The 14960-nt window shown below is 39.0% G+C and overlaps 1 protein-coding gene across 2 annotated transcripts in view; it reads left to right on the top strand.

The window, feature by feature from the left end:
• RPTOR (regulatory associated protein of MTOR complex 1) overlaps positions 1-14960 on the top strand; it is a 402885-nt gene that overhangs the window by 352556 nt on the left and 35369 nt on the right. Inside the window, exons 26-29 of one of the 2 annotated variants that reach the window (XM_088138377.1) lie at positions 683-797; positions 1122-1246; positions 3720-3824; positions 12419-12466. In XM_088138377.1, the coding sequence (XP_087994503.1) occupies positions 683-797; positions 1122-1246; positions 3720-3824; positions 12419-12466 (393 nt within the window). The remainder of the gene's footprint in view (positions 1-682; positions 798-1121; positions 1247-3719; positions 3825-12418; positions 12467-14960) is intronic. The other variant, XM_088138378.1, reaches the window with a different exon arrangement.

Below are 14960 nucleotides of genomic sequence, written 5' to 3'. Positions count from 1 at the left end.
ATTTTCTAAGGGAATGATGCACTCAATTGTGTCACAGCCGGTTACAGAACAGAACAGGAGGACTTTCTTCATCATGATAGAAATAGATCTGGGTTACTTTTTGGGTTGGGTTTTTTTGCGGGGGGAGGGTCCTTCTACCATGCCTACCATATGCCTTTTGTTTCTGCGCCTAAGGATTTCTCACTGCAAAAGCTTGCTTTTGTGTGAGCTGGTCATCATCTTTAAGACCTTTTAGCCCTTTGTTTTTATTTTTTAATGAAACAGATTCAACTTTTTAGTAACAATTGCTTATGACACTTGCCTACTTATTGTGCCTGGGACAAAATGGTGTATTAATCAATTTGTTCTTATCTTAGAATAAGGTCGTAGATTTGTCAGGTGAGGAGTTTCAAGCAATAAAGGAAATCTGGCTGTCCTCTGTGCATTCAGTCACGAAATGTACAAATAATGCTAAAGCACATCAGGTGGACCATTGCTGGGTCATGGTTTCATTTTTTGACTGGACTGAAGATAAATGAATATATCTGGAGGAAAATAGAGTGGTTCTGTTTTTCCATTTAATTTGAAGAGATTTTCTATGCTATAGCTTAGGGACTTATTTTGTAAAACAGTAAGCAATGCCCAATCAATTTGGTGAACTATAAGAGATTGATACTAATATTCTTTCTGAAATACTTTCTAGGTATTTCAAGACTAGATGATCAAATATTTCTGAACAGGAACCCTGGGATGCCTTCTGTAGTCAAGTTTCACCCATTCACCCCATGTATAGCAGTGGCTGACAAAGATAGCATCTGGTAAAATACTGATTCTGAAGTAATATAAACTTATTTGATCTGGTATCTTCTTGCTCCTAAGGGAAGGTCTTATAAAACTATAATCTTGGCTGAGTACAGGTTTTCTGCATAGAGTTTCAATTTTATTATTCCCTCTGCAAAAGCTGAAAATGCAATGAAAACATATTAATCAAGAAATATTAAATACTTGGGGGGGAGGAGCAAGCTATTTGATTTGGAGCCAGTCGATAGAATGATATCCTGGATACTTAAAGCCAGGTTGATTAATGGATTCCACTATATTTTGTTTAATTTATTCTTGCTTTTTTTCCCTTCTTTTCCCAGTTTTTGGGATTGGGAAAAAGGGGAAAAGTTGGACTATTTTCACAATGGAAACCCACGTTATACTAGGATCACTGCCATGGAATATCTGAATGGACAAGACTGTTCTCTACTCCTGACTGCTACAGGTTGGTATAGCTTTGTTTATGAAAAAGAAGGTAACAGAACTAAGAAGCATCAGAAGTTTTATTGCCTTACCATCTTACAGATTCATTCAAACTTAGACACAATATCCCTCTGTTTATTTGTTTCCACACACTCTGCTAGCCAACTTTTGAGTCATCCCCCAGGCTGTTATCACACAGTAGACCATGATAATCATATAAAAATGATCCTATGAGTGTTTTACTATTTTCTTCACCCATCCTCATTTCTTCTCAAGTATGAAAAACATGTTGAAAGTAGGCAGAAGAAGTTCTATATTCAACTGTCTTCCATAATCATCCTTCTGACAGTAGCTGCAGGAATTAGCATCATGTCATACATTTGCCTCACACTTTCTCTGGCTAGAACAACTCCGGAGCAATCCCCCTCTGGGGCAAATGTGCATCACCTGAAGCCCAAGGTTGCAGCCCTCAAGGACTAACAAACGTTTTTCCTAGATTTTAATTTTTAATGTGACAGAAGGGGGTAATTATTAAATACATGGCTGGAAAGTAATTCTTTTAATTATATTTAATTATAATTCAGATCAAATCATGGCCCTCCTGCTACTTTTTACAATGTAACCCTTAAGAAACTATTTGAAGGCCAGATGGGGCACCCAGCCTAGAAAATGTTGTGTAGGACTTCAGGCTAGGTTAGCAAAGGAAATAAGCTTTTCCAGTTATATTTAAGAAAGAAACCTCCAGGAATATTCCATTATGCACAATCTCCTCCATCTTAACCCCCCCAAGCAGCATTATTACTGTGAACAGTTTATTACAGGGTAGATCTTATCTAAGCATATCTTTCTCATGGCCCTTATTTCTATTAAGAGCATGATTACATGTGTAAGCGAGGCACAGATATTCCTTTGATTGTAGTGGGAACTTGTGTATATATATGAAAGAGAGAACCACACATGTTCAGAACTGCCAGTCCTAGAAAATAGATTGTATACCATTAAGGGGGAATTGTGTGTGTGTTTTTTTTTAAGTTATCCACTTAAAGATTTGATATGTGTATTTCTTTTGAAAATTATTAAGCACCTGGTTCTTAGTCATAATCTTCAGTGCAGACCTTGTTCTCCTAGACAATCATCTAAGAGTGTTTCCAGTATGGTGGAGATACCAGCCTACAGTAGTTCCAAGTGTGCGTATGAAGAGCCTAGATGTAGGTTTTTTATCTGTGGTGTCCCTGCTAGCATTATGCCCTAGATCAGACTGTTCTTGGAAAGAAACAGGGGTACCTCTCGATCCAAAGCTCTTCCATCCCTCTCAAATATGCTAGTCTGTAGCTGATATTACTAAATCCCCTCCATATATTTCAAATATATTTGGGTATGAGAAGGGGCCAAAAAGCCCAGTAGACCTCCATCTTTCCCTACCCTGACAGGCAGCATCAGCCAGCCAGGATTAGAAGGGGCATATTCACCACTTCATTCCCTCCCCTTCTTCCATAGGATTCTTCTGCCCAAATCTATATCTAAGATAGTTGCAAAATTCTTCTAAAAGCAATGATCTTATAAAGTAAAATTTACCTGGATTTACAACACAGTCAACCAACTAAATATATATCCACAGAAAGCCTATTCTCATTAGCTTTGTTTGAATAGCTATTACTATTTCAACTTTATAATGGAGGTGGGGGGGGAACCTCTCTGTTTCCTGAATGGCCATAGTGAAGTGCCATTCAGGGAAGATTACTGGACAGTGCAGAGGTGAACATGTTTTTAGGAGCGGTTAGGGTAAAAATAGGAGTGGGAAGTCCCTGGGAGATAAATGACTTCTACCCCTACCTTAACCAACCCTTATCGCCCCAAACAACAACCTGAGATCATGCTGCTGAAATTCGGCATTCTGAGGTGAATTTCAGCAGTGTGGTCTGGGGATATTGGATAATTGCATATATGGTTGTCTACTACTGTCCCAGACCAACTTTAAACTTCTAAAATTCAACATCATCTTACAGAGGTTTGGCTTAATAAAGAATATTTGGGACAAACTTATTACACCTTAAACACAGTAGAAAAATGCTTGTTGGATGGCAAGATATAGCAAACAACTGAGTGAATGGTTAGTAACATACAACAAATAGCGTGAGCTTAGAGATTATCATAATGATTAGAAATCTGATGAAAAAGAATGAAAACCATGTTATGTTTTGTCTGATTCTTAATATTTGAGTCTATTTTGTTTAGAATTTCTTATACATCAGCTCTAATTTTTAGGAAAGTATTTTCTTAGGAAATTGGTGATGGTGAAAAGTTTAATCTTCATAGTACTATGGCCAATGTCTACTCTAAAACTTTTGAAAATGGTATGCCTCTTTTATTTAAATTCACTGATACTCTAATCTAAATGAGAGCATCCTGTGGTAAGAAAGGGTTGTTTACTATATCCCCCCAAACCACTGTTTTTATATTGCTTTGTATGTTTCTTTTTTTGTCCTGCCTTCAAGATGATGGTGCTATAAGGGTATGGAAGAACTTCGCTGACCTGGAGAAGAACCCAGAGATGGTAACAGCCTGGCAGGGTTTGTCAGACATGCTACCAACAACACGTGGTAAGTATGACCTTAACACTCTTATCTGAATGTTGAAGGGGCAAAAATAACAATAATTAGCCTTGGTTGGAGTGAGGCTGGGTAACCTGGAGTTGTCTTCTCTGCTTCTGCTTTCAGTAGTAACTTGTAATTAGACTTTTGGCCGTCACGGACTGACCTGTTGAGAGATTTCTTCCCAGCCATATTTTTGGAAAATTATAAACACAGGCCTAAAGACACTGCTTGGGGAATAGATAAGAGAGGCATTTTTTTTTTAGTAATGTGAGTCAGGAATAACGTTGCATCCCCACTCCTGGACTGTATTGGATTTCCCATCAGTAGAGGTCAGATCTAACTTTTTGCTTTTTGAGAAAGAATCATAGAAAGCTACACTGAGCACTGCCCTTCTTGAACTTCTCACAGCAATTGGTTATCTCCTTCCAATTTGGGGTTTATCCGAAACCTCACCTCTTGCTGCTGTTCTGTTTATTTGCTGATTCTTCCTTGACCCAGCTTTGCATGCTTCCCATATGACTTTGCTTAGCCTGCTTTGACTTTAGCATATACAACACCGCTTCAGTCTTTCCTGCCATATATGGGGGAAGAGGGAAGGAGAGGAAAACAGGAAATGTCCCAATCGGGGTCTTTTACAAGCAGCACAAATGGTCCCGGCATGCTAAGAACTCTGGCAAAGCTAGATGTCAACAAGAAACTTGTCATTATGTGAACTTGATGGAGGCAAGTTAGGTAATGCACACACACAGACACACACACAGAAAAAACCCTCTCAGTGTTATAATAGAAAGGTGCTCACTCTGCTTCCAAGACATGAGGATTCATTAAGACTCTGACAGTTCCCATTTCTGAACTGATACATCTCTGCACTAGCATCTGAGAATTGCATCTTTGAAAATCTCCTGTTGCTAAACTACTACTTTGCTAACCCCTTAACATATTTGCACTAACATAGCCAGTAATCAGTAGTGGTTTGACATGTCAATATAAACATCTATGCCCTTTGAACTTTAAGGTTTTAACATTTCAGAAGTACCGTCTATATATTTTTCTTTAATGCCACCTTCCTTCACATTGTCCTGCTTTTCCTGTATAATGTGATTTGAGCTACTGATAGAAATCCACATGCAACATCTCACTTAAATCTAAAAACACTAACAACGCTTCCTTTGGCTTTTCCATAAAAATCCTGAATTGCCCAGGCAATTGGAAAGCTGAGGTCCATTTGCAGTAAACCCAGGTTTCTACAACATACCTCTCCATGTATGCAGAATCAGTCTCAAAGGGCACATTTTAGGCATCTGGCAAAAATCCTCCATTTAGAGGGTCATCTGTTAGCAGCCAAGCAAAGGTACTCAGCTCTCTGTACTGCATTGTGAATAGAAGAATACTAAGCTCAGATCTTGCTGATCTTTAGCATCTTCCCATGTCTTAAATGATAATTAAATAAATATTAAGTTGTGTCTTGTCTAAGGCATCTATAAAATGCCCACCCGTTCAGTTACTGTACATTTCAATTTATTTTATTAGCAGTGTTTGACACTGCCAGAAGAGCAGTTCCTGCAAATTCAAGTTTATTCTTGTGCAGCTTATTTAAAAATTCAAACAAAGTAAAAAAAGAAAAAAAGGCCACTACCAAATCATTAAAAGATTATACAGTTAAAATCCAGGAGGAAAAGATTGTGTTAATTGTTTGTGTCGCTCTTAAAAAGAAAGACTAATTATAGTGTAATACAAATTCATCTAGTGATATGTACTGAAATCTATATATGTTTATTCCAGCCTTCACCAGCCTGGAGCATCCTGGTTAAGGGTTTATGAAAGATGAAGTCCAACGTATCTGTTTCCTTAATAACTTCATTAATTTTTTTAAAAAAGAACAGTAAAAACTAACAAGAACTAATGTTAAGAAAAAGAAGAAGAAAAAAAAACAAATTAGAAAAAAAGGATAGTAAAGATCAAGAGTGCAGAAAAAAAGAAGAGGAGAAACAAAAGAAAAGTATTAACTTCCAACTCTCCTCGCAACAGATCTAAGTAACAATATACATGAAACTCTTGTTCTAAATGTACAACATAGCTTCCATTATTTCTATTAACCCATATTATTTCTAATTATCAAATCCGTATAACCTAATTTCATTTTTTTCTGTTTCCTGCAAAAAGTCCAAAAAAGGTTTCCAGTTAGCATTAAAATTATACAGTGTTTTATCTCAAATCAAAGCCATCAACTTCGCCATTTCAGCCAACTCCATCAGTTTCACCATCCGTTCTTCCATTGTAGGTAGTATCTTATCTTTGCACCTCTGTGCATATAAAATCCTTACTGCTGTTATCGTATGTACGAACAAAGTTCCGTAAGTTTTTTCCAACTGTTTATCCATCAAGCCAAAAAGGAAAGTCTCTGGTTTTGATTATCAATCTTTAAAACCTTCTGTATGAAAATATGTATCTCATTCCATTTTTTTTTTCTTTTTTACAAGTCCACCAGAGATGATAACATGTCCCTTCTTGTTCACATTTCCGACATACATTCAAAGTACCTTTGTACATTTTAGATCATTTTTCTGGTGACAAGTACCAATGATACATCATTTTATAGAAGTTCTCTGAAAGGTTATAACACAATGTGAATTTCAGTCCTTTCTGCCATGTATTTTCCCATTTTCCATCTGTATATTATAGCCAAAATGTTTAGCTCATTTTATCATACAGTCCTTAACTTGTTCATCTTGTGTCTCTAGTTTCAGTAAAAATGTATACATCTTTGCAATAAAATGTTCATCATTAGTACATAATTCTGCTTCAAATTCAGTCTTACCATGTTCAAAACCATAAGTCTGGATGAGGAACAACAGGCTCCAGCTGAACCCTGGTAAGACGGAGTGGCTGTAGGTTAATGGCTCCTCTGTATCCGGGACATTGTCATCATTGGTGCTGGATGGGGTAGCACTGCCCCAGACAGACCCAGTGCGTAATTTGGGGGTCCTCCTGGAATCACGGCTCCTGCTCAAAGAGCAGGTGACAGCCGTGGCCAGGAGGGCTTTTGCACAGCTCTGGGTTGTGCACCAGTTACGCCCTTTCTTGGGTCGGGATGCCCTTCGAATGGTCACTCATGCCCTTGTTATCTCCCAGATAGATTACTGCAATGCGCTTTACATGGGGCTACCCTTGAAGAGTATCCGGAAGCTTCAGCTGGTCCAGAATGCAGCCGTGCGAGCTATTTTTAGGGTCCAGAGAAGGACCCATATAACACCATTGCTCCGTGAGCTGCATTGGGTACTGGTTTGTTTCCGGTCCAATTCAAGGTGTTGGTTATCACCTTTAAAGCCCTACATGGCATGGGGCCAGGTTATCTGAGGGACCACCTCTCCCCCACGATTTCAACCCGTCCCACCCGATCACACAGAGAGGGCATGCTCCGGACCCCCTCGGCAAAAGAACTCCAACTAGTGGGGTCCAGAAGGCAGGCCTTCTCTGCTGTAGCCCCCACCCTTTGGAACATCTTGCTCCCAGAGATGAGACAGGCCCCCTCACTCCCGGCCTTTTGGAAGGATTTGAAGACCTGGCTGTGCCATCTGGCCTGGGGTGGGGAGGAAGGTCATCAGATATGGGGTTAGCTAGCCCCCTAGAGGCCTGGTGTTACTTCCATTGGCCTCCTGGATTTTTCCTTTTCCTTTTATTCTTTGTAAATGTATCCTCTTATAAATTTTAACTGTATATTTATTTATTGTTTTAATATGTTGTAAGCCACCCAGAGTCCCCCATTGGGGGGAGATGGGTGGGGACAAGTTTAATAAATAAGACTTTTTATCTATTTTAAATCTTTCTTGTAATTATACATAAGAAAACCATTGACACATGTATCCTTCTGATATCAATTCATTTCTTGTCTTTAATTTAAAGTCTGTTTAAGAAAATTCCAATATGCCACCATAAGTGAGACATTTATGTTTACTTATCATTTCTCTTTTATAAAAAGCTTCTTGTGGTGACAACCTAACTCCAGCAAAGCCACATTATCCAGTCCTTTCTCCAACTCAAGATCTCTGGTTTCTGCTTTATTCTCCAGTGTTTCCATTCTTTCAATAACCTGTTTCATTTCTCCAGAGATTTGTTTCATCTCTCCAGCTATTTGTTTCACATAACTGTCCATCTTATCTATTCTTTCTTCCATTTTTTCCCCAAGGTTGCAAATTTAATCCCTAATTCATCAAACATTGGTTTAAATAAATTTAAAGCAATCATCTTCTCCTCTAATGGTTACTCTGCAGAGCCTCTTCTCATGTCTTTCGCTACCTTCCTCGTAGCTATATTCTTTTTATTTTTTTCCCCCCTTTACACAAGTAAAATTGGTAGCTGGATATATTAAATACAAGAGAAAGTAAATAGACAGTTCATGCCCTCTGGTCTTTCAACCTGGAATTGCAGGCACCCATCAAAGGAAATACACAGGGATTGAGTCACAGTCTTCTATTTTAGAAACCCAGCCAATTAACAAGCATAGTCCCGCAAAACAAAAAACTTTCCCATGGAAAAATTAAGCCTCATTACTGCAAATGGAGTTTCATAGAAAAATAAACTTCTAACAAATAAATCTTCCCTTTTCACTATAAATAACCTTTCTCTTTTAAATTCCAATTTTCATCCAGCTTTTTGTGAATAAATCAGATACAAATTAAAGCTCTATTTCTTCTTTTAAAAATATAGTCCCAAAAATAAGGATAAGCCCCAAGAGAATTACTTATCTGTTGCGAAGGAAGCTCTCTTAAGTTGAAAAATATTTAAAATCCAAAGTGCTTTAGAAATGAGGTTTGGTCAGCTCTAGTGTCCATATAAAGGCTGCACTGCAGCTGTAAACAAAGATGGATCCCCCGCCTCCCAGCCACTTTCCACGATTAGCTTTCAAGGAATGGCCATCCGGAGACCGAATGGGTTGATTTCTTGCTTCCTCCTTGATCCGGAGCAAGTTGGGCGGCCAGCATTTGCTGCCAGCCACTGACCTCACTGCAGTGCAGTCTCCGCTAGTTTGAATATGCCTAAGCCGCCATTAATCCCCTCCGGAAGTCTATCCAAGTCCAATGTATCTGGAGGGTACAAAACTGGGAGCTACTACAAGACATGTTGTTGGTTTTGCTCTGGAAAGGTTGAGGTGTAATAGATATTGATTCTGCAGTATTTAAAATTGATAGTCCAGTCCCATAAAAATAAAAACCAGGTTCATAATTATTTTAAAATGATTATGAAAGGTCTGAAATCTTAAATCAGGAAATGCTACCTTCTGAGAAATCAGAAATACTGTTTTTTAATCACTGTAGTTCCTCTAAGAAGGTGTAGATATTAAAATTGTAAGGGGCAATATGAAGTGTACTGCTGTATTGTAATATTTTCAGTTCTGATTGTAGTAGCAGCTTAGCTAAATAAAATCAGAATTTGAGTTATCTTTCTGATGCCAGTTCTGACAGAAGGTACCATTTTCAGAAATTGGCTTAAACTATTAACAGCCACTTACGGAGTTCCTTTTTATGCTTATGCGTTACTGCATTAAAAAATAGTCCAAAGCTAAAGGGAAGTTACATTCCTTTCATACAGTTCAGTAAATATGCATAAGCAGATGTTATTTTAATCCTTGGGCTCCAGCATAAAGGTTGGGGGCCAATGCAGTCAAATTCAGTTGTATGCTTCTGCACTTCATTAATAAGAGACAGGAAAATTCTGTTATTACACCATCATCTTACAACATTCATTGCAGAGAAAATGCGCACATGTTATACGGGGTTAAGTGTAATGCAGACAAAGCAAACTAATATGTTGGCACAAAATATAGCCATGAAACCTTAAGTTGCAAGTTTAGCCAACTTCGTGTTGTAGAGAATTGCTTCCCCAAGGATTTACTCCCCAGAATAAAAGCACTGAAGCCACTGATAATCCGGGGTAAAGCAAGGAAGTTCTTTACCCCCCTGGCCATCTCATTTTCCCTAGCACCAGTCAAGAGAGGGCACATAGTAATAGCATGGTTTGCGATAGTTATGTCCGATTCCCCGCCCCCTGCCCCATAGCTTCCTAACAAGCACACCGCTGTTTGGATGAATAAAAGCTCTAGGTGGATTATGCTTTTGTGAAAGAATCAGTCATCTTCCGATTCAATTCTTGCTGCTGTGGTGGGAATGAAAGGGTTAGTCAGAGAAAAATCTAGTCAGCGCCAAGAAGCAGCGAACTAAATTAGCCCTCTATAGAAATGAGATACTTGTTAGAAGTACCTGCTTTCGTTATGGAAACCCAGGATCATAATATGCTTCCTGTCTCCTGTTGCACTTCCTTCCTTATGTGGCCAGTGGAATTATTCCAACAGCCTCTGCTTTTGCTTTCCTTCATCCTTGTTCTGCACTCTTTGTTTGGTGATGTGATCTCCTTGATGAAAAATAGGTCACTAACTTCACAAGGGGATTGAGTGAACAACAAGAGCAGATGACACACTTAAGAAGTGTCCTGTCTTTAATGACCTTCTCATGCATGTTTCCTCATTTGTGGTGAACCAGCTGGAAGGAAAGCAACATTATAATATAGTGCAATTCTTTTGTTCTAGAAAAATATTTAGACTACCTGTATAAGGGGAGTCCAAATGGTTTTAGTTCTATGCTGATCTGATATCACCTTAGCAAATAGATCCTCTCTTCTTTTAATAAAAAGAATTATGCCCTTGCCAGGCTTTTATTTATCAGATGAATATCATTGTCCTACAAAGAAGAAAAATAAGAGCAAATTGGAATTGCTTATCATCTAGTGTTTTGATTTATGTAAAACATTCAACCATAGTATGACACTGAAGGAAAGGATCCCTATATGCAATGAAGAAACAGGGGCTGCTCAGAGCCTGTATATGTTATGAATTAACTCCAGATAGATCTTGATCTGGTCAGTTTAGCAAAAAACTAACTTGGGTTGTAATAAAAGCATTCAGAAATAAATGTAAGCACCACCATAAATTATATGTATGCAGATCATACCCTAAAAGAAATCCTTGACTATTCTGATTCAGTATTTTTTGTGGAGCAATGAGGTCAAAGCAAATGATTACACCTAGCTGACCTTGAACTCAAAGAATTATTAATCAGATCTTATTAATACATAGTCCTCAAATCATATTTTGATATATTTTTCTACAGTATACCCATATAGTCCCTGAAATTTTAATCAGGTTTACAGGCCCAAGATCAGTAGACTTTATACCTAATCCACTTCTTAACCCACTGCACCATCTAAGCTCCTCTAGCATTTGATAGATCTTGGGAACAACTATTTTTATGAAGCATAAACTGCTTAAATATAGATCAGCTTAATTATTTGGTAGCACTCGTTAAAATAGAGGACCAGATACAAAAGCAGAGGGAGTTAAATTCAAGTTCTGTCTCAGTGGAGTTGCAAGTATAGGCCAGTCTAGAGAGATTAGTTTTCAGGGTTTCAGTAGTAATTTGAAAAGGCCAAAGCTGATTTATGTAATTGATGTGTCAGACCTCACAAGGATTACACAGATTCTTTGATAAAGAGGACATTTAAAGGTTTATTAACAGACAGCATAGTGTCTGAAGGAGTGACTTATCCACTTCTTACAGCATCAACATAATTGATCCTAGGTCAGATCAGCAGTCTGACTTATCAGGTACTCTGACTACCTGCACTAGGCTTGGACTGCTATTGAACTGTAATATGGAAGTTTTGTAAAGGGGAAAATGGCCATCACTTCCTACATAGGTACTTGTGACCCTTTTGAGTATACTGTCCCTGTAACGTGTTTCTGCTGCTTCAGTTCCTTCCAGGAATGAAGATGCTTGCCTTGAAAAGAGCAGGAAATTCTCTTCCTGGATTAAATGGATTTCTATGGTCAAGCCAGTCTCAATATATATCTAAATCTCCATTTTTTTTCTCTGACTGTCTGCAGCCATCACCTTCCATCTCTATTCAAGATCGTTTGTTTTTTTTTAATTACTTCAAATGTATCCCCTTGTAGAACTAATTTCTCCACTTAAGCAGTTGTTTGAGCAATGCCTCTATAAATTGTGCTCCCTCTCCAAATCTTGAGTGGTCATTAGCAAATCACTGAAGTATGCTTTGTTGAAGCCTATTATATTACTCCACAGCTGAGCTGGTGGCTCAGAAAGAGAGGCCTGAACAAGGCATGCTTGCTGTTTTCTGTTTGACTTCCTTCATGTTTTGAGGTTGATTTCTGCTATAAAGTCACTCAGAGCAGTATTTTCATTTCTCACGCTCCTTTGGAGATAAGATGCCTTTCAGTCTAGATCCAGAAAACAGCTATTCTTAGAGAAGACAATGTCAGATCAATTGGGAGCATGAGTGCAACCCTCCAACCACCAGAAACCTTTGTTTTTTCTCCCCATGGTTAATGGCTTCCTAGGATGGCTGCTTGAGTCAAGCTACTTGTCTTCCTTCCTTTCCTGAATGGAAGCTTTTGCTACTGCTTCTCTCTAACTCGGTTCTTTTCTGTTCCTTTTGGGTTGTGTTTTCGACTCCTTTTAAAGATTTGTTTTGCTTTGGCTGATCAACTTACCCTTAGCATCAACCCCTTAATCCCTGTCTTCTCACAGGTCTGGCCCGAAGGGTTTCAATCTATCTTGACAGAAGTAAACAGGGAGGTGAGTGCTCTCTTTCCTCTTACGTACAATCAGCACGGGAGGGATGGACCTTCTAATCTTGTTGCTTGGTTTAAAAGAAACGGCATTCCTTTTAACACTTCCTAGGCCATGTTAGTACTTGGAGAACAGTTTAGTATCCACAGCCTGTTTGTATTAGACTTCTAAATCATGGGTTCTAGTATCCTCTCAGGATGGGCTTCTGTACCCAGTGCAGAAGGATGAAGGGAGGTGATTTCTCTTTGCTTTGAGAGTCAGCTATTAACAAAAAGTGGAAATGGGAAATTGTTGCCAAGTTATTCAGATAACAGGGCACCAAAACCCAAGGTCTGTATATATTCTTCCCACCATATATCTGTTCTTCTGCTTTTCAAGAGGTATTTGGGGATACACAGGTCTCATTTTTCAAAATGTTTGTGATAATTGTTGCCTTCGTTCAAATTTTGACACTGTGTGCAAATAAATGATAGCTGTGACCTTTGTGTTGTAATATAGAAAATGGATTTTCTCCTTTGCTATGTAAATGTCCAGAAAACTGTTCTGAATCTTGTTCTTGACCCCTGGTGAAATCTGTACTTAGATTTTGGGGTTGGTAGTGCTATGGGACTTGAAATCTTTCTCTGCTGTTTTAGATTTTAAGGTAGAGACAGATGGCTGGCACAACAGGATGTGGTATGTATGTATGTGTCAGGAGGGCTGATGTAATCTTCTGAGGTGTCTCATGAATTATTAATTTTCACTAGATGATAAGAGCTGGAATATGTCAGCAGTGACTGCTAGAACAAAAGTGGCTCTGTGCCTTGTGACTTGGTCATAGAGGCCTTTATACTTTTGTTAATTCTTTGGAAGGAGTGTACAAAATTGTCCATTGCAGAGGAACTAGCTGGCCAATTGACAGGATTGTAATTAGCAAGCAGGAGAATTGAAAGGACTTCCCATTTGTTACACTGAGCTTCAGACCAGCTTAATGCAACCACCATTGGGAATCGATACCAATAATGCTCAGACAGTAACCATCAGCCAAGAGCACATAGATAGATAGTTCTTATTCAGCATCAAGCTAGGAGACCTGTGGTACTCTTTGGAACTTGCCCAGCCTTGGTCTTACATCCAAGATTGGTTTTCAGAGTGACTTTGCATATTGCAACACTACAACAGAAAATGGGATTGATGGATGATGCACAAGTACATTTTCTTTCCGCTGTGTGTGCTAAGTCACAGCCATTATCCTAATATTCCAGGCTCCAATCAGCCCTTCTTTATGCTCAGAACTACAACAATACTCAACTTATACTTACCTGAAACTCTAGTTTCAGTCTCTAATACCAGTATGAGCCTCTAAATCTGTTTTCCACCTTTTCTTATTCTCACACCTAACACGGACCACAGTGGCACAGGGCTTTGAGAATTTTTGGGGACAATATAATAGAACTAGTTGCCTCAAGGACAGGCCTCCGGGGGGAGATAGAGGGTCAAAAAAGTCAAGATGGCAATCACAACTGTGTGATCAAAGCCTGCCCCTAGTGTGCAAATAATCCTTATTTGCCCTGATAAGGAAAAATTTAAAGGAAAGGAAGAGATGGTACTTCATGTGTGGTGGTGGTGGTGGGATTGTTATCAAGCATTTCTCAAACCCTCAGCCAATCCAACAGCCCACATTTGTCCTCTCTGCAGCCCAAGTTGAGCTGACCACCATTTCCTCTAGCTGCCCAATAAGGAAGTGCCCAAATCAGCCTCTAGCTGGCACCCTACCTGTATCCCCGCCTGATGCTTCCTTGGTTTCTGCAGCAGAAAAATAATAGCCAAGTCACTAACTATAAAGCTGCCTCGAAACCCAAAGAGAACAACAGGTGCAAAATGGGAAAAGGAGAAAGCCAAGGGATCAAGAGGCAGGGAACGACAGAGGTTTCCACAGATAGAAAAGCAGACCACCCCAAACCCTGCAGAGCTAAAAAAGGAAACGTTACAATTTAAGCTGCACTACACAGAGCTGGAAGAAAATCAGCTGAGAAATCCAATGCCTATGATGGCCTGAGATCACAGAGGTATGATGGCACCAAACCCCATGAGGACATTTCTCTCCGAGACATTCCTCTGTACTCAGAGCCATAGAGTTTGGTATCTTACAAGAGGAGAGGCAATGAATATGAAATAGTGAAGAGGGCTGCAATTCTATTTTGAGACCCTTTTGTTATATTAAATGAAGCTTCCCATGTCCTAGATACCTTTTTTGTCATGTGAGCGATGCTTAGTACAGAAGAGTGGCATATTATTTGGAGGGGCATTTGTAGGATTTAATGAAGAATGAGATAATACAGCTGTCTCCCTGTTGCCTGAAAATGAAAACAGAGACATGTCTTATGCAGCAATCAAGGGGAACTGTGTATAAAAGATCAGCTGTGCATAACTAGGACTGATGCTCTGTTGTGGCCTGTGCACACACACAACTAATCAAAATCCTGATTAGACAGTGATAGAATTCCAGCAATGATTCTTG

The sequence above is a fragment of the Python bivittatus genome, unplaced genomic scaffold (assembly GCF_059951505.1).
Source record: "Python bivittatus isolate LINGU-HERP-01145 unplaced genomic scaffold, Pbiv_v1 ctg000220_np1212, whole genome shotgun sequence".
Taxonomy (NCBI): domain Eukaryota; kingdom Metazoa; phylum Chordata; class Lepidosauria; order Squamata; family Pythonidae; genus Python; species Python bivittatus.
The sequence above is the reverse complement of the archived record's forward strand: the minus strand, read 5'-3'. Positions and strand labels throughout refer to the sequence as shown.